The 27,768-nt window shown below is 36.2% G+C and overlaps 1 protein-coding gene across 13 annotated transcripts in view; it reads left to right on the top strand.

Annotated features, from left to right (window-relative positions):
* LOC6037355 (tensin-1) overlaps positions 1–27,768 on the top strand; it is a 447,484-nt gene that overhangs the window by 379,082 nt on the left and 40,634 nt on the right. For all 13 annotated transcript variants that reach the window (XM_038249944.1, XM_038249946.1, XM_038249948.1 and 10 more), the window contains 3 exons: positions 7,556–8,140; positions 14,192–14,251; positions 26,675–27,668. In XM_038249944.1, coding sequence (XP_038105872.1) covers positions 7,556–8,140; positions 14,192–14,251; positions 26,675–27,668 — 1,639 coding nt within the window. The remainder of the gene's footprint in view (positions 1–7,555; positions 8,141–14,191; positions 14,252–26,674; positions 27,669–27,768) is intronic.

The following is a 27,768-nucleotide window of genomic DNA, read 5'->3' on the forward strand; positions in this document are numbered from 1 at the left end:
CGATTCAGAATTGTGTTGTTGTTCGAACACTCAGTGCTCAAACTCAACCCAATTACGAGTCATCTCTGCGATACGGCTTTACGCAGTAGGCCTGGCCGCTTTAACGCTTGTGATGTTTCAATGCATTCCGATGCAATGGCGCACTGCAAATGTTAATAAATGACAAGAAGAGTGCTAGGCGTAATCTAACCTAAGGCACTCTCCAGGATCCCTTCGAAAGATTGGCTGCGCTAGGGTCTGATTAGATTAGATTAGATTAGATTAGATTAGATAAATCGTACTTAAAAATTACAAAAGCATTGACTAAGATTTAAAACTAAGAGGGATAGACACTTGTGTTTCAACAAGCATCTCTTAAATCTACAGCTACAGCAACAATTTCCCGATTAACACTATTCATTTAAGTTTTTAATAATTCACAACCCGATCAAACCTTATACCACCCCCAAGAAAACAAAATAACAACACTTTTATCGATTCAAACTGTTTACCACAACACATGTTCTCACACAATCTGTACTGCTCAACGCGTTCACAATTATATCACCGTAAACACTTTTAGCAGACTTTTGAATAAGCTATTCCAAGCTTTTGCTAATTTTCTTTATAAACTGAATATTTTCCTCTTGCACTTTAGATTTTACACCTACATTTTTGTGTTTTGATAATCAATCGATTCATCAAATCAAAACAATCTCCAGCACTACAACAATCACCTTTTCAGTTGGCAGTCGGCGATATTGCACGGAGAGCCCAAACGGCAGGCTCCTCAAGCAAGCGCTTGGCAGAAAAAAAAAACACACACACACACAAATCCCCCCATCTCCCACCCAACACACCCACGCAAAAAAAAGCAAAACACCAAAGCACCCACTGCAACTTGACAGATGAAACTTCTGCCACTTCTTCAATAAAATCAAAACATCAATAGAGCTATCTAAGCCCGATCTCACACACACTAGCACACCATTTGTTTTGCTGGCTGGTACAAAATTTAACCTCACTTTTTTTCGTGTACGTACACGCAATACATGCGCACGTAGATAACTCTATAAAAGCTAACACCAACACAGACAGGCATCTGAAAAAGCTTTAGGCAAGCTTGACGTCGTATGACGTTCATGACGTTTTCTCGGAAGGAACAGGGGAAACGAAACTTCGCGAACGTTCCAAACAAAAACAACGAATGCGCTAACTGCAAATAAATCACATTTTTTTTGCAATAATTTCAAAAACTATGACTGAACTTCACTCGATTCACAAAGAACACGTCGTGAGCTACCGGAAAAACCCAACTTCTGGGTAAATTGTCGAATTATACACACAATAAATACAAATATTCGCGGAGCCACGAACGACCGATCTAATCCGTTCCACTTGCCAAAAAGCACTCAGTGAATACAACATGTTTAGTACAAAAAACTCAACCTAATCAAATATCTACAAAAGTGTAAAAAAAAAACAAATAATTTTCATCCCCAAAAGTTCCAAATAATTGCACGCATTAATTTAGAGAGTACTATGAATTTTGAAGCTTGATTCAAATTTCACATGATAGTAAAGTAAAATTAACAAGAAATTAAACAGATTTCAATTTAGATTTTTCTCATGAAACTTTTTGAACTCTCGCATATATTTCACAAAATATACAGTCAAAACATGTTATTTTCTATTTTTATTTTGTTGCTGTTAACATTAAACTCAAATTATATTACCCTATTAGAGTTAAATTTGAATCGTTGATTGCCTCAAAAATAAATAAAAAATGTTTTTTTTTTTATATTTCATCATGTCAACTTTGGCCGCCATCTTGGATTTAAAAATTCTAAATCAGTTTGGAGTAGTTTTTGGGTCATACTTAAGCCCAAGAATAAAAAAATAAGACGACGAGAAACAATGTTTTATTTGTGATTCGATTATCCGAAGTGAAATTTTTCCGAGGTCTCCGGATAATTGAGTCTGGACTGTAGATGAAACAAGTAAAACAATCGAATCGAATCCAGATTTTTTCCCAAAATGTTAAAAAACAGCGTTTGTTTTCAAAATTGATAAAACTCAAAAAAATATTACAGAAGAAAAACAATGGTCAATTATTGTACAAAATTTTCATGTCAGCTATAACATTCTCATTAGATTTGAAACAGCAAGGGCGCCGTATTATAAAATAGAATTACAAATAACTAGATAATTTGGTGAATTGTTTTTGAAAATTCATACTTATACATACTATTAAATTTACTTTTTCATCAAAGAAGAGGCGCTCAAGTGGCAGAAAAATAAAGGAGTTCTAGAAGAGTTTCTAAAAATAAATACTCGTTAAAGATTGGGCCGTTGCACAGCTAAAAAAGTAGTAATCCAGCTGCATGTAAAAGGCCTGGGTGTAAAATAAATTTTGCACTATTTTATGAAATTCTGTGTAATATTACACCCTGAAATTTGTAGCCCATCAGTATGGGGAACCGACATGACCGAAATGTCAAGCTCATATATGCGTTTATCCTTTCAGCTTTTTATCGGTCTGATGGCCGAGTGGGCTAAGGCGCCAGCCCTTACTGGTGGTGCTGGGTTTGAGTCCCGTCGGTTGCAACTTTTTTTTGTTTTTGCAAAAATTGTACATGCAGTGTGTAATATTAAGCGTTTATTTTGACGAAGGTGATGTGCATGCTTTTACATGCGATTTTACCATCGGATTTTTTGCTGTGTGTATAATGAAGTTTAAGTCATACTTTCCAGACTAAATAAATGTCCAACTATATGTTATTTCACGTTAATTTGGCTGTGAATCAGAATCAGAATAATTGGTCATATTTTGAGCACTTTTGAAAAAAGAATTATTTTATCATTAAAACAAATATCTTTCTTTTGAAATTTTACATTCTCGAGTTAAAAAAAATGGCCTTTGGAATATTTTCAGCTCGATTTCCCCTTTTATAATCAACTTCGTGCATTGAAATTTGCATACATTTTTTCAAAATACTGGGGTATAGAAATTGAAAAACTGCTGTAAATTTTCACCAATAAGACCAACATTATTTGTTCAAGAAAAAAAAATATTTTTCAGTGCACATCACTTTTTTAGTTTTAGCCTTCACCGGTGTTGTTTACATTTGTATAGTTTTGCGCAAAAAAAAATTCTGTAGAATATAAAATTTAATTTTACGAATTAAAAATAAACAAATAAATACTGATGAAAATATCAATGCAAAACATCATTAAAAATTAACTTAATCTGTGGTTGGTGCCTTCCTCACTCTTTACCAATTATTGGTGTTTCGATGGGTTTGAACACAAATTTAATTTAGTTTTTCTTAAAATCCGCAATAAAATAAAGTACAAAAATATCACTTAAGGGGTAACATACATGTAGAAAATCCAAAATTTCATAATTCAGAAAATTTAATAAATCCACTAAAAAGATGATTTTCAATCAATCCTGAAAGTTTCATGAAGATATTTCATGATTAAACTGAGTAAGAGACGATTTACGTTCAAAATTTTGCCATGCGCAAAGCTAACTGTCGAACTTTGTGAGAGTTTTTCTCTAAACACCGAGTTGATTTACGGGTGCCACTATATCTCGAGATGGGCTGGACCAAATTGGCTGAAATTTGAGGTGAAGACTCCCAAGACATATTCCGTGTACATGACGAAGCCCGATTTTAAAGTTTTGCTTTTTAAAAAAATACAAAAATCTAAAACTGGCGATTTTTTATATGAAAAACATAAAAATATTTTTATCTTTTTTTCAAACAAACTTTTTGAAAATCGGGCTTCGTCATGCACACAGAACCGGTTTACCGAGGCTTCACTAAAATTTTAAGCCGATTTGGTCAAAGCAGTGTGGAGATATCGTGGCACCCGATTTTTGAAACTGCTAACATAAAATGGCTATATCTCGGCAATGATACAACCAAATATCTTCAATTTTATTTTGATAATAGTTGAAAATATGTATTTTAATGCCCTTCAAACATAATTAAAAAAAAGTTTAAGTGTGTGCCCAAACCAACCACTTACATTTTTCTCGATTTACATGTATGTAACCCCTTAAGTGATCATAACTCGAGACAGGGTCGCCAGATCCTAATTGTTTTGGACTCGTTGGAAAGGTCTTGCAATTACCTAACCAACGATGTGTAACATTATATTTGAATCAATTTTCAGGCACTTATCCAACATCCGTATAAAAACAAAATCAAATTTTTTATACATAACTTTTGAACTACAAATCAAAACTTTATAAAAATCAATAGGTACGTATGGGACCTTAAACCAAATTGAATGCAACTGGTTTGACCAAAATCGGTTCAGCCAGTGCTGAGAAAACTCAGTGAGAATTTTGGTCACATACACACACAGACATTTGTTCAGTTTTTGATTCTGAGTCGATGGGTATACATGAAGGTGGGTCTACGAGCTTTCTGTGAAAAGTTTATTTTTAGAGCAGGATTATAGCCTTACCTCAGTGAGGAAGGCAAAAAGATTATATTATCAAATATATTCTCAAATATCGTATGGGCAAATCACTCAAAATTAATGAAAATTTCTTATCTTTATATTTTTTCAACTTTTTTTTCTAACAAAAAAAAATCGTCAATACTTAGAAATTTTGGAAACTTTTGATTGCAAAACAACTAGACAGGTGTATAATGCATTTTAAATCACTTTTTTCATTTAAATGCGGCCTGTCATTTAATTTTTTTAACTTTTTATTTTTTGGTCAGAGTCGAGGGACATAAACTTCAAAAAATATTTGCAAAGGCCTTAATTTGTTTTTGGCGAAATTTTGTTCTGCAGCTGCATGTTGAAAAATTATACTTCGATGCCGGTGTGCTTTTTGAACTAAGCTTGCTGGGATTCCTAACTAGAACAAGAGAGCACACGGACATCGAATTATTTTTTTAATTTTGAAGAGGGATTTTTTTTTTCTTTTTTCATTGCAAATAACGAAATAAAATCCAATGCCTAATCAGCTAATTATTTTACTAATCCGGGAAAGTTCTTTAATTATACAATCAAACTAATACTAGATCAGATCACATTATGCAGGCTTAAAAATATAAAATTAGCTAACAAGTTATAGCAAAATTTATCGTGATTGGGCATTTAATTCAATGCATTTATCTGAAAAATAAATTTAAAAAAAAAACTACTATCATTATCGATTTTATGAAAACTGAGAGATTATTAAGCCAACTAGCCTCCTATAATAAAATTTCAATTCAACCTATCTCATATTATTTGGAAAATAAAACATAAAATAACTGTGTTTCTGAATTCAACCATATTAAGGTTTCCAACTGCAATCATAAAATCAATAATCATATTGATGCAATCATTGAAAATTAATATCAATTTATCAAAATGCTTGTCAACTTAGGAGGGGCGCCAAATTGATGCTTCGCCAAGGGCGCCGTGGACCCAAGGTACGGCTCTGCATAAATTATTTTAAAAGAATGAGAAAATCACCAAAAAATACTGAAACAGGCAAAAATTAGGAAAAGCGTATATAACTATTTTATAATTAGCTAAAAATTCAATTTTAACGAAATAACGTATAAAATCCGAAATATGACAATAACAAGAAAATAAAATTGTTCTACCAATTTTTGAATTCTGAACTGTTCGGGTTGTGTCTTATGTCTATCGACGTTTGGTCGCACATCGAAATTTGATTATGCATCTAATCTAATTTTCAATACTATTATGATTTCGCTAAAAACTCAAAAAAAAGAATTATAAAAAATCCCCTGAACAGATATTTTACAACTCGGAGAAAATTCAGTTTCCAAAATCTTGAACAAAAGTTTATAAAATTGGGAACCACAAACTAAGTGTTAAAATGTCATGGTACGTTTTAATAAAAAATACAAATTTTGGAAAAGCAAAACACAAGAAAAGTTTAATTTCCGAATATAAACAAAAAATCGCTCTAAAAACACAAAAAGGGGCACTACAGGTTTAAGTAAAATACTAATCGAGTATGAGTGCCACCCAAAATCGAAAACCCGTTCAGCTAACGCCCTGCAAGCGTGCATTTTGATAGCTTATTTTAGGGTTATGTTTTGATTTGGATGAGCTAACGAGACTGACGGCGTCATCACCTTTTGGAATTTCTTGTGGCATCTCCTTCTAACCTGAAACTAATAAATAAAAAGTTGAATATATTAAGCTTTTTAAAATGTTATCCACGCCGTTGCCTTCACCGAATTTGTGATGGCTTTCACCTTTACAAATTAGGCTTGTTCTGGCGGAATGATCAAGTGTGGGAACTAATATTTGCTTTATCCCACTAACTAGGTAATCAATCAAAACTTGTCGAAAACTTCCCGCAAACGTTCTGTTGACCCCTCGGGGTAGGTCACCGGAATCATTAGATCACTTTCCTACTATGGTACCTTCCTGATGTCCCGCTAATTGGCAACACTTTTTGGCTTGATTGGAATTGAATACGCGAAAGCAATCACCCCAAAAGCACCCCCCGAATTTATGATCCTGCACATTTTACGGAACTTGGGCCCTCCTCGACAGAAGAAAAAAAATCGTCACCCTCCTAATCAGACTCGTGTGGTGAGTTGAACTCCACGTACGTGGCTCGACAGACGATGCCGCCGCCGCCGCGGAAGGAAGGTGATCAAGCCTTTCGGGTCTTGCCTTATTTGGCAGAGAGCCCAATCTGCGACGACGACGACGGCCCCACTGGCAACCGCAATTCGGTCTGGTCGTGGCTCGATGTTGATCCTGCTCCTCGCGCATGTAACGGCCGGAAAGAAGGTCATCCGGTGTGGCATTCCTAGAACACTTGGAGGAAGGCACTTGAACGTCCGTAGATTTTTAGTGGCTTTTCGATTAAATTTTGATAAAAATCAAATTAATCTAGGTAAATTTTGAGACCTTTGGCTAAATTTACTTTTTTTAATGATTGAATTTCAACATTCAAATTTTTAACTTTTGTTCAAATCCAACTTAGAATACTATTCAAAATAAGACAACAGACAACAGACAACAGACAACAGACAACAGACAACAGACAACAGACAACAGACAACAGACAACAGACAACAGACAACAGACAACAGACAACAGACAACAACAACAACAACAACAACAACAACAACAGACAACAGACAACAACAAAAATCACAATAACCCAGTAAAAAGGTCGAAAGTCATAAGGCCGAATTAATAAAAGTTGAGAGAACAAAAAGTCAAAAATGGTCAAAATATTAAATGGTCGAAAGCGCAAAAGGACGAAAATGGAAAAGAATCCCTTTTTTCTTAACACGTTTTTTTAAAATAACATTTGTGCAAACGTTTTAAATAAAAACATTCATATTATTGTATGAACGACCACTTAAGGGTCCAGTTCCATACTCTGGAGCTATATCGGAAGCATTGAGAGAATGTTTAGCACCAACAACATAACACAAACAAACCACTTCTGAAGTTTGTCGCTCGCGCGTCCGCTTGTCTGTGTGTGTGTGCCTTTTTTCGCGCTTCAAACAACCTGCCCTGACCACCCAATACCGTGACGCTTCTCATTCTCCCGTTGCAGACGAATCGAACCACACGCAGGGCCCGCTGGATGGTTCCCTGTACGCGACGATCCTCAAGAGTCCAAAGTCTCCCACGGCGACCGGGAGTCAGCAAACGCTCATCTCGCCGCCGGCCGAGTTCAGCAACGGAAAGCCACTGAACGGAAGTGGAAATGGTGGCCCACCGCCGGTGACGCCACCCCCGCGGAGTTCGACGCCCGGTGCCTACCTGTACGAGAGTGCCAAACGCTACCACCAAAGCGCCAACGGAACCGCAACGTTGCAGCGGCCTAACGCCGCCAGTAGTCATAGCAACGACAGTAACAACAACAACAACAACATTAGTGGTAACTACCGGGATGTGATAGAGAACGGAAGTGCAAGTGCGAGTGCGAGTGGATACGATCAGAACCAGAATCCGTTGTCCGGTGGTAGTGGGGTGGGAGTGAGGGATTCCGGAAGGGGTAGTGCAGGAGTGCATCACCACTCGTCGTCGACGACGACGACGCAGATCCGCAGTCAGGCGGATGGGCGCGAATCGTCGGTGAGGAGTCCGCTGACACTGTCTATGGACTCGGGCATCTCCAGCAGTGGAGCAGTTAATCGTGAGTATTGCAATCGGTTTGATGGAGGTGCATGGTGGTTGTTTACCAAGGTTGTTAACGAAATAAATTATCGAGGTTCGATAATGATAACGATATAGGTTATCGTTACCGAAATACGATAATTCTATCGGCGATAACTTTATCGACGATATACAACGATAACTCATTTAAAATGTATAAAAACAGACAAGCATAATTTTGGAATATCACGGATGTTGAAAGACAACCGAAACATCCGGCAATTTAAAATAAGAGACTTACTGAAGATACAAGTTGAAGTTTCAAGATTTCAAGATTCTGCATGTAAAAGGCTTGGGTGTAAAATAAATATTGCATTATTGTATGCAATTTTATGTGATTTTACACCAGGGCTGTGGAGTCGGAGTCGGAGTCGGAGCCGGAGTCGGTGGAGTCGGGTCTTTTTGGGGACCTGGAGTCGGAGTCGGAGTCGGAGTCGTCAAAACTCGAACAGCTGGAGTCGGAGTCGGAGCCGGAGTCGGCTAAATTTTATGAGCTGGAGTCGGAGCCGAAGATTTCTGATAACCCGGAGTCGGAGTCGGAGCCGGAGTTATCTTAAATTCAACAAAAATATGTTTTTTTTTTATTGTTCAGTATTTCCTATATAACAGCTTAATTTACAAAACATCTTATATTTTTAATTGACTTATCAGATGCCATTATGTATTTGAAGCTTTTTATTGTGATTGAAAAGCTTTAATTGTGTTATTACACTATAATCACTAAATGATAACCTTTTACCCAAGTATGTAGTATCATAATTCAAAAAATAATAAAAAAATATTGGTTATGTAGTCAGACTATATTGATGTTCCCTTTCAATTCAAATTTGACCAAATTTCATCCAGTTGTTTCTGAAAAAAAGTACACACAAAGTCATCTTTTACCCAGATAACGAATGTCTTAGAGGTTTAAGTTAAATCAATTTTTAGGAAAAAATTACGAGGTACATAAAAAGATTATAAATAGTAATCATTGTTTTTGCAAATCGAAAAAGTGTCACTGACAGTTTAACTTTTGTAACAAATAATCAACGATTATAACAATCTCTTACTTGGAACTCAACATGCGCATTTTGTTTATAACTGAGTTCAAGAAAATCAAAGTGTTGCATTTAAAATAATTGAAACTAACAAAAAATGTCAAAAGAAGTTGCAACAAATTTGAAATAATCATTAATTGTTGATGTTGATGTTGATGTTGATTTTAGTTAAACTATTTTGATATCGTTGCAAATTATCGTTGAACAAATCTCAAGAATTCAGTACAAAAATGAATTAATAAAAAAAAATATAGAATAAAATATAGGATTTTAATTTATTTTTCAAATATTATAACTAAAAAACACAGAATCAAAACATTATCAACTGGTACAAATTTTCTCATCTGTATGTCTTACGCCAATATGACGGAAGGTGATAATCATTGCAAATCAATGTACCTTAAAAAATTACCTAGAAAATATTTTACTTGTGGATATTTGTTTTTTATTATATTTCAAGTTTTTTCATATATTTTGATGAAGGCGCAAGATCATCCATAAAGCTTCGTTTTAGGTGAAGATTCACAAAGTATCGTGCACCTCCTTTTTAAGGAATATAAAATTTTAAAATTAAAGTAAATTAAAAATTTCCAGGTTAAAATATTTTCCATGTCACATATATTTGAAAAGGACATCTTAAGCGTCCTTTCCACGAAGAATTGTTTAGATACATTGATTTGCAATTATAATCTCCTTCAGCCATGGCGTGATGTCCATGTACCTCTTAAAAAAAAAACAAAAAAAAGTTTCGTTTAAAATTGTCATTTAAAAAACAAGGTGCCTGTCACTGTGCTTCTTACAAATGTCAGCCTGAAAGTGAGCAAATTGAATTTTAATGTTCAATAGATCATTATGACCAGATTTCTTTTAGTTATCCATTCAAAAATAACAATTTAATATTTAACTTTATTAGCTTTGAAAAAAATATTTTCAAATTTAAGGTTAAGCAAGTAAATCTAAATTTACTTACAAAACTGTTCTGTTTCCATAACGTATAAAACTTGTAACCTAGAAACTTTTTTCCGTTTTTACTTTACTTTACTTTTACTTAACTTATTTTTTTTTTTTAGAAAAACATGACACTTAGAGAGTATTTAAATAATTCTATTTATCAATGTTTTAAAAATAATTAACTAATAATAGTTAACTAACTTTTGAAACATTTAAAAACATGTGGAGTCGGAGTCGGAGCCAACCATTTGTTGAAAGCTAGAGTCGGAGTCGGAGTCGGCTAGAGTTGGTAGGCCGGAGTCGGAGTCGGAGCCAACCATTTGTTCAAAGCCGGAGCCGGAGTCGGAGTCGGAGTCAGCTAATCTGAGAAAGCCGGAGTCGGAGTCGGAGTCGGAGTCGTTTGAAATATGACCCGACTCCGCAGCCCTGTTTTACACCCTGAAATATGTAGCCCATCAGTATGGGAAACCTACTTGACCGAAAATTCAAGCTCATATATGCGTTTATCCTTACAGCTTTACATCGGTCTGATGGCCGAGTGGGCTAAGGCGCCAGTTCATACTGTTGGTGCTGGGTTTGAATCCCGTCTGTTGCAACTTTTTTTGCATTTGCAAAAATTGTACATGCAGCGTGTAATATTAAGTGTTTATTTTGACCAAGGTACATGCTTTTGCATGCGATTTTACCATCGCATTTTTTGCTGTGTAGTTTCTTATTCAATCAACCCGATTCCTGAACCTTTCAGAAAAAATATGGGTACACGACAAAAAGGAGATGAACATATTGTGACACATGACTGATATACCAAAGAAATTACATCTATTTGTATTGAATTTGAATAGGTATATTGGAAAGTCCGATAAAATACAAAAATTCACAAATGAGTTCTTTTTTAGAAAAAAAATCTATTTTCTTTTAACACTGACATTTCATATAGGGCTATGTCGCAAGCGAAGTTGATGTTCAAGGCGCTATTTTAAATGTTAGTGACAATTTGCGCTTAAAAATTTTCTTCATTTTTTGATAGGTTTAAGATTATTTCCAAAAATCAATTTTGGAATACAAAATTTGGGAAGTGCTCTGTTTTCGAGTTACAATTATTTTGAAGTCAAATCAGAAGAAAAAAATCTTTTTCATGTTTTCAAGACCAATGCATATCTGATTTAACATTTTTGTTCCCCTAAACCACCGCCCCCCCCCCTTCTCTCCCCCCTTTCCCTCCCCCTTTCCTTCCAACCTTCCCCTCACCCTTTCATAATGTTCCCAAAAAATTGTGCGTCTTAAATATAATTATTAAAACAAAATTCAATCAAATATACCCTTTCTCATCGCATTTCTGTTATCGGCATGTCAGCACCTGAAATTACAGTTTTTTTTAATTAAATAAATAAATAGCTCAAATGAAATTTAGCCAGTCTTTTGTTCATTTCTGACAATTGAGCAACTCTCTACGAAATCGGCCAATTTCGACCATTTTTATTTTTTGTATTTTTTGATTTGACTCAAACTTTGTGGGGGCCTTCCCTATGACCAAATAAGCTATTTTGCGTCATTGGTTCACCCATACAAGTCTCCATACAATTTTGGCTGTTGTTCATACAAAAATGGTATGTAAATATTCAAACAGCTGCAACTTTTGAGTGAATTTTCTGATCAATTGGTGTCTTCGGCAAAGTTGTAGGTATTGTTGAAGAATTTTGAGAAAAAAATAGGTACACGGAAAAAAAATTTGCAGATTTGCACTAACACTCAATTTTCCAAAATACGTATTTTTTTTTATTTTCGAGATTTTTTTATATGTTTAAGTTAACAAAAATCCGCAACTTTTGAGCCATACAGAAACATGGTCAAAAAATCTGCCGCCGAGTTATAAATGTTTAAAAAATATAGTGATTTTTGGAAAAAATCGAAGTTTCATGCAAAAACAAATTTGAAATTTTTTTTATGCAAAATTGAAATTCAATCGAAATGTACTTAACAGATTTTTTTTACAAAGGGCTCCGTTTTCAAGATATAGCCACCAAAAGTTCGATTTTAGCGAAATATTTGCAGTTTTTTTATTTTTAAAAATAGTGACCATGAGTGACCATTTGTAAAAATATGTTTTTTGAAAAGATCAGAAAATTTGCTATAAAATTGTCTAAGAGACATTGAAGATTGGACCTCGGGTTGCTGAGATAGAGCCGCTTTAAGAAAAAGAAACACGAAAATTGATGTTTTCTAAATCTCACTAAAACAACCCACCATTTTCTAATGACGATATCTCAGCAACTAATGGTCCGATTTTCAATGTTTATACAAGAAACATTTTTGAAATTTTCCGACCTTTTTGAAAAACAGTATTTTATTTTTTTTTTAAATCAAAGGTAGTTTCTGAAATACTGATCAAAAATAGACGTGAAACTTTAGGAGAAATGCCTTTTTTGACAGATGCATATAATAACGAAGTAAAGCGTAATTTTATCTTTTTGATAGTTTTTGAGTTCAAAATTTTAAAACCAGACTTGAAATAAAACAAAAAATGATCAATTCTTTACTTTTTGATATTTTTTAAGTTACTATAAAAAACTTGGAGTCTGTCCACACAAAGATGGTTTGAAAATATTTAATAATCTGTAACTCGAGAAGGCATTTTCTGATCGATTTGTAATCTTCAGCAAAGTTTATGGTTTTGATCAGAACAGTTTGAACCAGGGGTGCCCAACCTTTTGGCCCTGCGGGCCAGTTTTGATTTTTCTAAAGCAGTGGCGGGCCGGAAATTATATTTGATAAAAGTAAACACATTTTTTATGAAAAAAATACATATTTTTTGCTCCCTTATTTCTTGGCTCATTTTGAGATATTTTTTAATATTTTTAAAATATTTGCAGCGATCTATTTTCAGTATGAATAATTTGCTTGATCACTGAAAAGTTGTTCTGGAAAAATACATATGTTTTTGATTACTTATTTAAAAAACGTTACTTAATCCACCCTTAGGTGGTTGGGGCCTTCCTCTCATTCAAAGGGTAATGCAATCCAAAATAGACACGCTCGTGGGAAGGTCTTTAAATTACCTATCCAAAGATAGGTCGCATGATATATATATACGTTTTCATCTAAATATCTGAGAACTAGCCTCCAAAAAGTGTATAAATAACTCTTAAGTGCTTATAACTTTTGATAGGGTTGTCAGATCTTCAATGTTTTGGACGCGTTGGAAAGGTCTTTTGATTACCTGTTCAACGACGGTTTGCATGATAGATCCGGACAACGTTTTCATCGTGATATCTGAGATCCGGCTTCCAAAAAGTGCATAAATAACACTTAATTGCTAATAACTTTTGATAGGGTTGTCAGATCTTCAATGTATTGGTCGCGTTGGAAAGGTCTTTTAAATGTATAACATGCTGGGGTTTCTCACAAAAACCACCCTTTTTACAATCTTCCGGACTTTAGTCAAAATCGTTTTTTAGCATAACTTTTGAAGTACTTTACAAAACTTCATAATTTTCAATAGGGACGAATCGAATGAGACCAAAACGGTCCAAATGGGTTAAGCCAGTGCTGAGATAATCGAGTGCATATTTTTTGGTGCACAGACCCACATCCCTACACACACACACACACAGACATTTGCTCAGAATTCGATTCTGAGTCGATAGGTACACATGAAGGTGGGTCAAGGAGGTCTAATTGAGATGTTCAGTTTTCGAGTGATTTTATAGCCTTTCCTCAGTAAGGTGAGGAAGGCAAAAAAATAGAAAATAGAAAAAAACTTCAATTTTATAACAACGTGAACATGCGTTCATGAAAATGGGAACCACGAACAAAGTGTTCAACAATTTGTTCGCGGTTCCCATTTTCATGAACGCATGTTCATGATTTTGGGAACTCTTTTTTCTCTGTGTAGAACGTACCAATCAAAGCAATGTTTTTATTACGTTTTCATTGATAAAGAATGCGATTTTCAATTTTATTTTAAATTACTATTGCCTAAATTGACTTAACATAAACTAACATTTTTCCTTCCTATTTCTCCTCTCAATTTCCACTTCCAGGTCGCCTCCAGGGCTCGAGCGTTTCACCATCCAGTTTCCCCAGCCAAGCTAGTCCCCAAGGTAAGCCTGAACCCCCCCTCTACGCCCTTTCCAGCAAACAGTAACAGAACTCAAACCTACACGCACTCTTTCAGTCGATTTTGCTCCGTTACACTTTTGTCAAGACCCTCCCAGTACAACCAACCACACAAACATCCGCACAAATTCCGCGCAAAACGCTCCGATCCGAACCAGCCGCAAACTTGGGCGGCCTGGTTCAAGCTTCCTTAACGGATTCGCTGTTGCATTTGGCATTCCGACTCTGCGCTTGAATTTCTCGCGTTGATGAACAACGAGCTGCCACACAACTCTCCACAGTGATGTTCAGCAGGAAGACCTTCTGCGTGTCGCCAGTTTGTCTCCGCGGCAAGGCCACTTTCCCTGATGCTGTGCGGAGTGGAGCTTCTTTTTTTTTTTTGCTCCAAACCTTCCAACCCGCCAGGAAAGGAAATTCGACTTTTGTGGAGCTTGCAAGTCGACGAACGCCAAAGACTGCATCTCCGGGAGTCAATTAGGGAGTGTGATAGAAAGTTTTCCGCTGGAAATGGAAAATGGCCGGAGCTTTTCATTTTGGAAGGGAGAAAGAGGATTTTGAGTGAGCTGAAAAGTTAATTTTGGTGGAAAGTTCAACTAGATGTCACCAGCGAATTGTGGCCTTCTTGTGTGCAACTTTTTCCTTCCATCAAACTTATTTAAATATTGTATGCAAGTTGTCTGTTTTCGTTGCATTTTTTTCTTTTATTTGAATTAAACTTTGTCGATGCATTCCCTTTGTAAAAAAGCAATTTGGCATCATTAGTTTTTTTCTTCATAAAAGGCTCCTGGCTGTGCCTAAACCAGACAAATTTCCATGATAAAGCTGTCAGACCAAATCTGTCATACCAAATAATAAAAACTAAACAATCTTGATCTTTGACATAGATGTACGCAAATCAAGAAAAGAAAATTGTTAAAAGAATTTTATATTTTCAATTTGGGCTGGTTTTGGGCTGCAAAATTAAATGTACGCCAGAAAATGATTAAAAAAAGATACGACGTCCTGTACACCGACAATTTAATAAGCTGTAAAGAGCTTTATTCTAGAGACCCTAAACAGGGAGACTGGCCAGACTTTGCTAAATCAATCTGGCAACGTATGTTTTGTGCTTGCCAACACTGCCAAGTTTTGCTGGGCGTAAAGGCAAATGCTCGTTTGGATACGTCAAATTCACATCGACCAATCTCCCCTTTTAGGGTCCCTACCTCATTCGTCTACTTTAATTTTCGATCGTGCTTTTTGATAAAAAGGGCTTATAAATATTCGAAAATTTGAACCTTGAATGGGATTTTCTGATTGAATTGTTGACTTCGGCAATGTTGTAGGTTGTTAGGAAATGTTGTCTTTATATCAAAACTTTAATAAAAAGTGAAAAATCTGAAAGTCATGACATGAAATTTTCTAGTTACACGAGCAGACGGAAATAACTTAGGAAGGTTAGTTTTTGATATTGTGAGAAGATCGGAATATGTTATTGGGATGATCGAATTAGTTGTTAAAATAACAAAAATCAATAACAAAGATTTGTTCGAAGAATAACTTAAACTGTTATTATGTTGTTATTGCAATAACAAACCAATAACACAGAAGGAATCATGAAGGAATAACAAGATTTGTTATTTTGTGCGGAGAGGTGGAGCAGCATAATAACAATAAATGTTATTGAACTGGTATGTCTCCATAACAATAAAAGTTATTGTTTTGGTTTATTTGTAATTTGCAAATAAACCTGCAGTTGCCACTACCTGTACTATTCAAGGCTGCAGAGTCGGGTACCTCCAAGCGACTTTGAATCAATACTTTGAAGACAACTCCGACTCTGGAAGCAGCATACGCCGACTTCAGCTCTCCAAAAATATCCGACTTCACAGATTCCGACTCCAAGTAAAATTTGCTGAAAACCAGCTGAATCCGATGCCATCTCCAGCTCGAACTTCAACGTCAGTTCCGACTTCCTGGCTCTGTGAAAATAATAACAGTTTTTGTTAGTCACATTTCAAAAATTCTCAATAAATAAATCAATTCCCTTACGGAATTTAATAAAATTACAAAAAAAAAAACATTTTTCAAAAGGTAATTTTATCGAATGAATTTTAAATGCCCCCGATAAAATTGGTCAAAATTATTCCAAAGTTCTAGTCAATTTTAGCAAAGTTCCTTTGGGGGTATATCAAATAATTTAAAAAATCAACTTTTTTTTATCAACCCATTTTATGGCCAAAATAATGACCTCGACGAAATTGGTCAAAATTATCCCATAGTTCTAGCCAATTTTAGCAAAGTCTCTTAAGGGGGAATATCAAATATGTAAAAAAAAACAACTTTCAAAATTTCAACTTTTAAGAATAATTTCAGCTTAAAGACCCCATTTCATGGCTAAAACAATGACCCCGACGAAATTGGCCAAAATTATCCCATAGTTCTAGCCAATTTCAGCAAAGTCCCTTAAGGGGTATATCAAATCTGGAGCAACATTTGAAAGGGGCGGTACGTCATTGCTCTTACGGCCTTTGGTCCCATTTAAACGCGTGTAATGAAAGGCCGTAAGAGCAATGTCGTACCGCCCCTTTCAAATGTTGCTCCAGAAATAATTTAAAAAAATCAACTTTCAAAATTTCAACTTTTAAGAATAATTTCAGCTTTAAGACCTCATTTCATGGCCAAAATAATGTTCCCGACGAAATAGGTCAAAATTATCCCAAAGATCTAAACATATTTAACAAAAGAAAAAATAATAACAGATTGTGTTATGGACACTTGGAAACTTTTCCATTTGTGCGATTTATGGTAATATTATTCTAAGTCAGAATACCAAACGAATAACAAATCTTGTTATTAGGAGAGTTTATGAAATGTATAACATTTCCTCTTATTAGCGTGTTATTAAACATTTTCAAAATAATATCACTTTAATACCAAATCTTGTTATTTTATCAGAAACTGTTATTATTTTTTCTTCTTGAAGTTGAAGTTCATGATAAAATAGTAACATTTTTTGTTATTTTAACAGGATTTGTTATTGAAATATTATTAATTTTGTTATTACCGTCTGCCCGGGTAAACGCATATTTGCGCTAGAGATAAGGATGGTGCCAAATCTGGTGCAAACGATTTGAATTCATGAAAAAAATAAGTTTTCGGTTTTTAGATACTTTATGAAAGAAAAGCGCCCCGATTTTGTTTTGAAAACGTTGCAAATATTTTTTTTAAATTATTACTTCAATTTCAATAAAATTTGGTCTGTCTGTTTCAGATGTAAGGCACTCAGATTCGTAACCCAAATGTCATGAGTTCAAATCATCACGCGGAAGATTTCTTTTAATTTTTTAATGATTATAAAATAATTAAATATTTTAAAAATCTTTATAGTTTCCTATTTAGTCAAATTTGAACATTTCCAATTCAAATTCGACTCATTTTCGTAAATTTTTGATTAAATTTTTGACAAAATTTACTAATTTCCATTTTTAGACGAGTGAAATTGTTTGAAAAAGATATATTTTTCAACAAAATGTGTGTTTCATAGAATCAGGATCAAAGAATTGTTAAATGTACAGTATGTAAAAAAAGTATTTACACCCCTTGGGCACTATGCACATTTTGTGATGAAACATGTAAAAAATTTAAAGTTTGACAGGAACCTAGTACTACATTTTGTTCAAAAACTCATGCCAAACATTTTGCTACAAAAAGCTCATGAAAAGATGATTTCTATAAAAAGTTATATAACAAATACTATTACGAAAATAAAAAAGGCGCAAAAAAAGTATTTACACCTTTCAAAAAATTAACATAAATAATGTTATTTGTTGACAAATCACCATAAATCCAGTCTCCCAACTCCAAATAGGCATCCTTGACTGATTAAAAAAAGAATTTGGATTGAATACAAAGTTTACTAACTACTTAGTATAAAAGTTTATATAACTCTGGAAATTCTATATAAAACTTATCTAAACTTAATTTTGCAAACTTTTAATTCAACTAAATGTCAATATATTACCATATAATTGCTAAATAAACATTTTGGAGTGGGTATAACACCGTTTTGGGGGTATTTGTATCGATAGAATAGATTTTTCGTTGGAATTTCGTACCAACCCGGAATTACGTCGTAGGAAAATCCGCCGGCATCCGAACCGGTCCACGATTCACAAGTTAACCTATGTAGAATCGGAAAGGGCATAAAATTTCCGATCTTTTGATACCCAAACATCTAGGTTTTCTATAAAACCTACTTTTTTAAATACCTAAGCAAAAACGTTGTTATGGTTTCGTTTGAGCAACCTGCCAAAAATGTATGGAATTTCCTAATTTTTGTTCTCGTGGATCAAACTTACTTTTTGCCCAGGTATTTTCTTTTTTTAATCAGTCAAGGATGCCTATTTGGAGTTGGGAGACTGGATTTATGGTGATTTGTCAACAAATAACATTATTTATGTTAATTTTTCGAAAGGTGTACAAACTTTTTTTGCACCTTTTTTATTTTCGTAATAGTATTTGTTATATAACTTTTTATAGAAATCATCTTTTCATGAGTTTTTTGTAGCAAAATGTTTGGCATGAGTTTCTGAACAAAACGTAGTACTAGGTTCCTGTCAAACTTTAAATTTTTTACATGTTTCATCACAAAATGTGCATAGTGCCCAAGGGGTGTAAATACTTGTTTTACATACTGTAGATTATATCTAATTTTATATTAACAACTTAAAAGGTTCACAATAAAAAAAACTATTTTTACAAAAATTAAAAACACCTTACGGCCTATCTGTAGGCCATTTTACATGATCATACGTCCCGGGCCACAAAAAACGGCCTCGCGGGCCATTTTTTGGTCACCCCTGGGGTAGAGGTTTCTAGTGTTGGACATAAGCGGAAAGTCCGTAGTGTTAGACTCTAGACAATGTCCTCAAAATTAAAATTAAAAATTAGGGTAAGTCGTACTATTATAGTACTTATGTTGTATTCTGAGGAAATTAGGGTATGTGACTCTGTTGTTGGGCATTACGGTGATCTGTCGTACTGAAAAATTCCCAAAAAATCTCGATACAGATTTTTTAAATCATTTGTCAAATTTGAACAGTTCTAACAGAGCAATTCTCTACGAAATCGGTATTTTTCTTAAATTTTAATTTTTGTATTTTTTATCCGACTGAAACTTTTTTGGTGCCTTCGGTATGCCCAAAGAAGCCATTTTGCATCATTAGTTTGTCCATGTAATTTTCCATACAAATTTGGCAGCTGGCCATACAAAAATGATGTATGAAAATTCAAAAATCTGTATCTTTTGAAGGAATTTTTTGATCGAAAAATTTCACGAATGTTTCATGTTTTAACATTGAAAATCGGACCATTAGTTGCTGAGATACCGACATTGGAAAATAGTGTGTTGTTTGGGTGGGACTTAGAAAACATCAATTTTCCTGTTTTTAAACATTGCATGGCAATACCTCAGCAACTAAGGGTCGTATCAACAAAGTCCAAAAATGCAAAATATAGAGAATTTTCTCAGCTTTTCAAGAATATTTTTTTCAATAGTGGGCAAACATGGGCAATATTTTTAAAAAATGAAAAACTGTGACTATTTTCAAAAACGTCACCCAAAAATGGATTTAACTTGAAAACGGTGCACTTTATCAAAATTTTACTAAAGTACTTTTTGATTGCAAATTTGATTTTACATCGAAAAATGAAGTTGAAAAATTTTTGCGACCAATTATTCGATTTTTTGCACCCAAAGATTTTTTGCACAACCTGGAAATTTCTGAAAAGTTGGCATTTGATGTCCTTTAAAACATATCAAAAAATAAAAAAAAATTAAAAATAGTGTTTTTTTGCAAATCAAGTTTTAGTGACAAAAAGTTAAATAAAAAATCACCAAAAAATTTTTACCGTGTACCATTTTTTTCAGTGTAGTTCATATCCATACCTACAACTTTGCCGAAGACACCAAATCGATCAAAAAATTCCTTCAAAAGATACAGATTTTTGAATTTTCATACATCATTGTTGTATGGACAGCTGCTAAATTTGTATGGAAAATTATATGGACAAACTAATGATGCAAAATGGCTTCTTTGGGCATACCGAAGGCACCAAAAAAGTTTCAGTCGGATTAAAAAATACAAAAAAATATCGAATGACCGAAATCTGAGAGAATTGCTCACTATTATAGTACTTATGTTATACTCTGAGGAAATTGGGGTATGTGACTCTGTTGTTGGACATTACGGTGAACTGTCGTACTGAAAAATTCCCAAAAATCTCAATACAGATTTTTTTAAATCCTTTATCAAATTTGAACAGTTCTAACAGTGGTTCAAGCCAAACCTTGTGTCAAAATTTAAGTCGGTTAATGGCCTATCTACAATCACTTAGCTTAGAAAATTTCACTTAGCTTAGGAATTTGAATCAATGGAAATGAAGCCGAGCTTCTACAATGGAAAAGTAATCAAATTAGAAACTGACGTATGGTTTGAAAAATTTCAAAATCTACGGTAAGTTGACGTTTCAATATCAAAGGTAAACAAACAACTGCATAGCAACGTATATCAGCCCAGCAAAATTTCTAAGTTGATTGTGGATGACGGCCGTAAGTTGCGTACTTTCCTAAGTAACTACTTTACTTAGATGTTCTAAGCTAAGTGATTGTAGATAGCCCATAACCCTTGAAACCCAATCTGACGATGCAGTCGTCCTCAGACTGGGGGTCCAAAATTGCTCAATTTCTCAAACTCAAAAGCAACTGGATAAAAATAAAAGTGGATTTCCCATGTTTATCACCAACCTGCGCACGGCGAGTGCGCGAAAAAATGCACTGCCTCGGACTCCGCGGTGGACAACAGCCCTTGCCGGATGGCTGCGGCCACGATCCATATGCGGCCGGCTCGAATTAATTCGTAACTATGGACATTGCAACTCGTTACACACACGCACTCGCACGCAAAGCATAATAATGTCGCGCTTTTTTCGTTCATGTCGTGGCCACTTGTCCCTCCAGTTGGGGTTTCTAACCAGAGCCTTATTTTCTCACCTCATCAACCAAGCGGGGCGAGATCCGGCTCAGGAGATTTCGCGCGCGCGGACTCAGCAGGCCATGGATTGATTTTCCCTTCAAGATTCGAGCGCGCGCGCGGCCATCTTGGCCGCCATCTTTGGCCGTAGACACTTTTCACAACTTTTGCGTGAAAATTGTCATCGCGAGAGTTACGGCATGGCCAACTACGACGGTGGCCCTTCGCCATGATGGATCCGAAAATGTCGTCGTCGCGGTTGCGTCGTTCACACATATTTGGAATAATTTCACGATTATTAATTACATACAACTGGGGAGCAGCAGTGCTGCAGCGCAAGTGAGCGTTTTGGGTCCGTGGGCACCACAGCAGGTGGGTGTCCTGGCTAACCGGGTGTACAACAACCAAAAACGTCGAATCTCGTTTGGTTTGGCAAGGTAGCATTGCACGCGGTTGCACAGTTGAAAACGATCGAGCAATTCGAACCCTGCGTTTGAGAGATACCTACATTTATTTACATTGATTATAACGCTGCAAATATTTTCACACAAACTGTCACTTTTGATTGCATTGTTTGCGTAGAACAAGGCAAATTTACTAAGGAAAGCATCTGTCAAACTTAGTCTAGTTTTTTGCACCGTGTCAATTGTCAGCTCTACAATCTGCCACTACTGTGCAAAGTTTTGGTCCGGTGACAACTTTACTTTTTAAGGGGCAGCTTTGGGTGACAGCTCGGAGGGTGTGAAACCCGCCCAGAGCCCACATCCATCATCGGCAGTGAAAAGCCTTCATTTTCTCACTCGTTTCGTAATCTCTTGGCGCGCAATCCCAAAAGAGGTTTCTTCCAGCTTGGAAAAACGGCTTCGTGGTATTTACGGAGACCACTTGGAATGCACCAGGTGGGCTTTCGGTTTTTCTTACCGTGGGTTTTGGTCTCGGATTGGGGTGAAAAAAATAACCTGCAAGTTTAAATAATCATGCTGTCAGTGGTAACTTTTTTATGAAAGTGAAATTGCTGGAATTGTTACACAAAGTGACAATTTCAATTGCTCCTTAAAATCGCAATTAGCGCAAGGGTTGCCAGCTTCCTTCTCGTTACCCACAACTGTCAACCTGATCTTGTCATCGCACTCGCACTTCGCAAAGTGTTCCAATGAACCATATCGATAAGAGAAAAGCCGACACCGAACTGAAATTCACGCATCAAACGCTGTCACCGCTGCTGAACCTTATCGCCCGCGGATCAAAAATGCGCATAAATGAGCAGGAGAAACGTCACAAGGTGCTGCGACTGGTCTCGTTTCCCGAGCCCGCCTGCAGATGGTGCTGACATTTAGTCGCGACTGATCCATCTCGCAGACAAGCGGAATTGAAAATTGGCTACTGTTACCCATTATTCACGCTGTTGCAAATGACCGTGTTTTTGACAGTTGTGTGTACGCTCATTTCAGATAGCCAACTCAAAGAAATTTTACCCTCTGAAACAAATTTTGCCTACTATCATAAACGTGTAAATTTGACTAAATCGATTAAACACTAAATTTAACGAGTTCAAGTCTATTTGTCTCTGACTCCACCATTCATTGACGAACCCAAAGATGCTTTTCAGCGGAACAAAAAAAACTCGAACATAATTCATCAAAAGCTGCGCGCGGGCTCGGTGAAACCGTTTTCTCACGTCACCAACGTGCGATCATAGATTTTTATCTCATGGAGCTAGCCTGCGGGAGCACAGCGGTTGTGGCGTAAATTTGTGAAAAGTTGACACTTTTTTTAGCTGTCGTTTGCTTTGAAGGAATTACCGCAAGTTTTTTTTGTATGTTGCGCTCTTACTCTTTCGATTTGACTGCGTTGCAAATTGATGTCTCTATTGGCAGTCGAAGTGGTGTGTAGTTAGAGGTTGAGAAAGATTAATTTGAGTTAAAAAAAATGTGAAGGAAAATGAAAGTTTTGAGTCGTTTTAGTCACAGCGTAAAGTGATGAGCACATACATTTTTTTAATAATCGTAAATTAATTTAAAACGACTCTCATTAGTATTAGTATTTCAATTAAGGTAGATTTGTGGAAACTAGTTTTCCTGCAAGTGCAAGGTTCGTCCAAGCGAGCTAAATTCGGTTGACACGGCTCGAAGCTGTGATTTTTTTAATTGGTTTTGTGAAAACTTACGGAAATTGTCATTTTTTGGACCACCCTAACACGACGTAGGCCACCCTATTGGTCAAACAATAAATCGTGTCTACCTATTTCGTCCAAGGAAGCCCTAGACCAAATTATGACCTGATCGGGCAACTTTATTTACGAATCGTGCTACTTTTGTGGGGAATTGTAAGTAGAGTCAACAAAAATAATTTCGCTTTTCAAAGATTGTCTCAAAATTGTTCTAAATAAAGATGAGTAACTCTCTACGAAATCGGCCGATTTCGACCATTTTTATTTTTTGTATTTTTTTATTTGACTCAAACTTTGTGGGGGCCTTCCATATGACCAAATAAGCTATTTTGCGTCATTGGTTCACCCATACAAGTCTCCATACAATTTTGGCTGCTGTCCATACAAAACTGGTATGTAAATATTCAAACAGCTGTAACTTTTGAGTGAATTTTTTGATCAATTCGGCAAAGTTGTAGGTATTGTTGAGGACTTTTGAGAAAAAATAGGTACACGGAAAAAAAATCCGCAGATTTTTTTATCAACTTTTTTTTCACTACAACTCAATTTCCCAAAATACGTTTTTTTTTTATTTTCGAGATTTTTTTATATGTTCTAGGGGACGAAAATCCGCAACTTTTGAGCCATTGAGAAACATGGTCAAAAAATCTGCCGCCGAGTTATGACTTTTTGAAAATTTTGGAAAAAATCGAAGTTTCATGCAAAAACAAGTTTGACATTATTTTTTAATGCAAAATTGAATTTGCAATTGAAAAGTACTTTACAGATTTTTTGATAAAGGGCTCCGTTTTCAAGATATAGCAACCGAAAGTTTGATTTCAGCGAAATATTTGCAGTTTTTCAATTTTTAAAAATAGTGACCATGAGTGACCATTTCTAGAAATGTTTTTTTTTTAAAGTTCAGAAAATTTGCTATAAAATTGTCTAAGAGACATTGAAGATTGGACCTCGGGTTGCTGGGATATAGCCACTTTAAGAAAAAGAAACACGAAAATTGAAGTTTTCCTAATCTCACCAAAATAACCCACCATTTTCTAATGGCGATATTTCAGCAACTAATGGTCCGATTATCAATGTTAATGCACATTCGTGTAATTTTCCGATCTTTTCGAAAAAAATATTTTGAAAATTTTTAAATTAAGACTAACATTTTAAAAGGACCAAACATTTTACCTAAAATATTGTGTAAAAATTTAATTCATCACATATTTATGAAAATTTTACCAGTTCCTGATGAAAAATGGCATATTTTTTATCGCAAATCTTTCATGACAATTTTTTGTTTTTGTAAAAAAAATGGGTAATTTAACATTATGAATGGAAGAATTTTAATTTGTTGAATTTCTCCTTTTTAAAAATTATTTTAGTTTTCACAAAAATGGAAGTATTGAACTATAAAATATTTAACATTCTATACTAAATTGAACGTGGGTCTCGTGGCGCAGGGGTAGCGGCTTCGGCTGCCGATCCCGATGATGCTATGAGACGCGGGTTCGATTCCCGCCTTATCCACTGAGCTTCTATCGGATGGTGAAGTAAAACGTCGGTCCAGGTTTCTCCTGTCTCGTCAGAGGCGCTGGAGCAGAAATCCCACGTTAGAGGAAGGCCATGCCCCGGGGGGCGTAGTGCCAATAGTTTCGTTTTACTAAATTGAACATGAAATATTTACTACAAAGTTACAAGCTAGACTTTCTTTCAAATTTTACAGATTTTTTCATGTGCTGATTTTTGAGCAGCGTTTTCAGTATCTAAATTTTATTCAGAAAAATTTAATTTTGGAGCAGAGAAACTGTCAACTGCCTAACTAAATTTGATAGAAATTTTAAGATGATATTGTTTAGAACAATTTTTAGTCTGCATTCAGTATAATTGTACACTTAAAATCATACCAAATTTTGATTTAAATTTGTAATTAAATCCTAAGTAAGTTGGCTTTCGAAGTATAGTAAATTCGCAACCAGCTTTTAAAATCCTTCTGTATAAATGGCATATAAGTGCTCATAATTTTTGATAGAGCTGTCAGATTTGCTTTATTTTAAATCAATGGAAATTTATTGCAAATATTTTTTCAAAATTGTGTAACATGATGAGGGTTTTTCCAAAAAAATACCTTTTTACAATCTTCCAGATTTAAGTCAAAATGGTTTCTAGGCATAACCGATAAAGTACTACATCAAACTTAAAAAAAAAATCTGTTTGGAATTTTGGGATCTCAGGACGGATCGAATGAAACTGATCTAGACAAAATGTGTGAGGCCAGCTCAGAAAAACCCAAGTGACAACTTTTATGTCTACGCACATAGAAACTTGCTCAAAAATGTGATTCTGAGTCGATATAAACACGTGAAGGAGGACGTGATGTCTAGGAAATTTGACTTTCTCACTGCGGAAGTCAAAACATGACACTTGAGTTTATTGTGCCCTGTAGTTTATGGGTGGCCCCTAGTTGATCCTCAATCTTTGATGCTACTTTAAAAATAGTTAGTGGAAGATCAATAAATAAAATAGCAATAGCAATAAAAAGGCCTACTTCCAAAAATAATAGGTTTTTCTCTCGATAAAATAAAACAGTTCTTTAAACTTCAAAGTCTACAGTTAAAAATCCTTGATTAAGGTTCTAAGAACTGTTTAAACGTTGTGTTTAAACCTCAGATATCGAAAGACAAATTAATTTCCCTTTGTGATTTCTTACAATCCAATGCAGCCAAAGCCTTAGGACACAGATTAATTCAAAATCCCCTTCCAGGTATGACCAAAAATGTTGTACTCAGCTATTGCAAAGTTTCATAGCGAACTGCCAAAGTCTCACCTTGATTTGAAAGCTTCTTCCATAATCCTCTAACACCAAATTCAGATTTTTTATCGCTCTTTGATGCCGAAAATCAATTTCAAAAGCTCGTAAAAATATGCCTCATTTCAGCATACAAATGAAGAAATTATATTAATAACTCGTTCACTATCTCAGCAGCGAAAAAAACAACTCTTTTTTAATGACGCATTATACTGCCGTCTTTCACGGTCACGTCCGGCGACGCTAAGCCACCCCCAACCCAACTCACCAACCAGGCGTCCGCTTCTTCAAATCTGAACGCGCGAAAACGCTTCGCAAAAAACGCTCAAAATCCCCCAAAACCTGACCAATTTCAATTAGCGTTAGCACTCTCTCTCTCTTCCTCTCTCAACAACGCTCAAAACTGATCGTCACTCTCTCTCTCTCTTTGCAGATGATCGCCACCGCGAGCTGGACGACCTGCTGTCCGACATGCTGATGACGGTCCAAGGAATTCCGGACGCCGTCAATCGCAACAACAGCAAGAACCATCATCAACAGTCCGCGCAGCATCACCAGGCGGATCACTTTGTAAACACCTCCACCGACACGATCAAGCGATCGCACTCGGCCCAGCTGCCGGCACTCAGAGAGGAACCACTCGCCAAAGAGCGTGAGTTGCTGCTGTACGAGACGAGCAGTACGACGACGACGCTGACGCCGCCGAGCGAGAGTGGCCGCGATACGCCGCTGTTGAGTTCAACGAGCAACTACTCGACGATTCGCGATAAGCGGGAACTCACGGGAGGCGCTCCGTTGACGCCGACTGAGCGTGAGCTCATCATGAACCTGCAGCACCAGCAACAGCAGCTGAACCATCAGTCTTTCGGATACCCTCGGCAGGCGCGATCCACTACGGGAGCTTCGGAACGGTTCACCTCGGACGACGACGACGACACGTTTGCACGCCCGTACCACGCCCGGGAGGACTCACGACCCTTCACCTACGGCAGCATACCGACGACGGGGACGCCCCAGAATCCGCCCGCCTCGACCATGATCAAGATGCAGTCGGGCCTGTCGAGTCCGTCGATGGTGCGCAAGGCGCTCGGGACGCCGAACTCGACGCGCAAATCGGCGACCTCCGCGGGCGTCACCTTCGGCAACGGAATGGGCGGCGGTGGCCGCAACTCGGACTTTGAGGAAATGCTTCGCGAACGGCGCGATAAAGTGCTCAGTGAAAAGTACACCATCGGCGACCAGCAGTCGTCTCCCGGGGGTGGCCTCAACGGAACGGATACGGTCGATAACGCCGGCACGCGGTACTATCAGAAAACGGTTAAAACGGTGACCACGGAGCACGGCACCGCGAACGGATATCCGCACGAGCCACTGAAACGGTCCAACACCATGGACGGCAGTTTCGGGCGGCAGTTCTCCAACGATGGGTAAGTGTTCAAAACAAGAAATTTACCGGGAGTTGCCAAAAAGTGCTTAAAAACACATCGTTGTGACGCGCGGCCAAAAATGTGACCTTGCCGCCAATGT

This window comes from Culex quinquefasciatus, chromosome 1 (genome assembly GCF_015732765.1).
Source record: "Culex quinquefasciatus strain JHB chromosome 1, VPISU_Cqui_1.0_pri_paternal, whole genome shotgun sequence".
In the NCBI taxonomy this organism is placed as follows: Eukaryota; Metazoa; Arthropoda; class Insecta; order Diptera; family Culicidae; genus Culex; species Culex quinquefasciatus.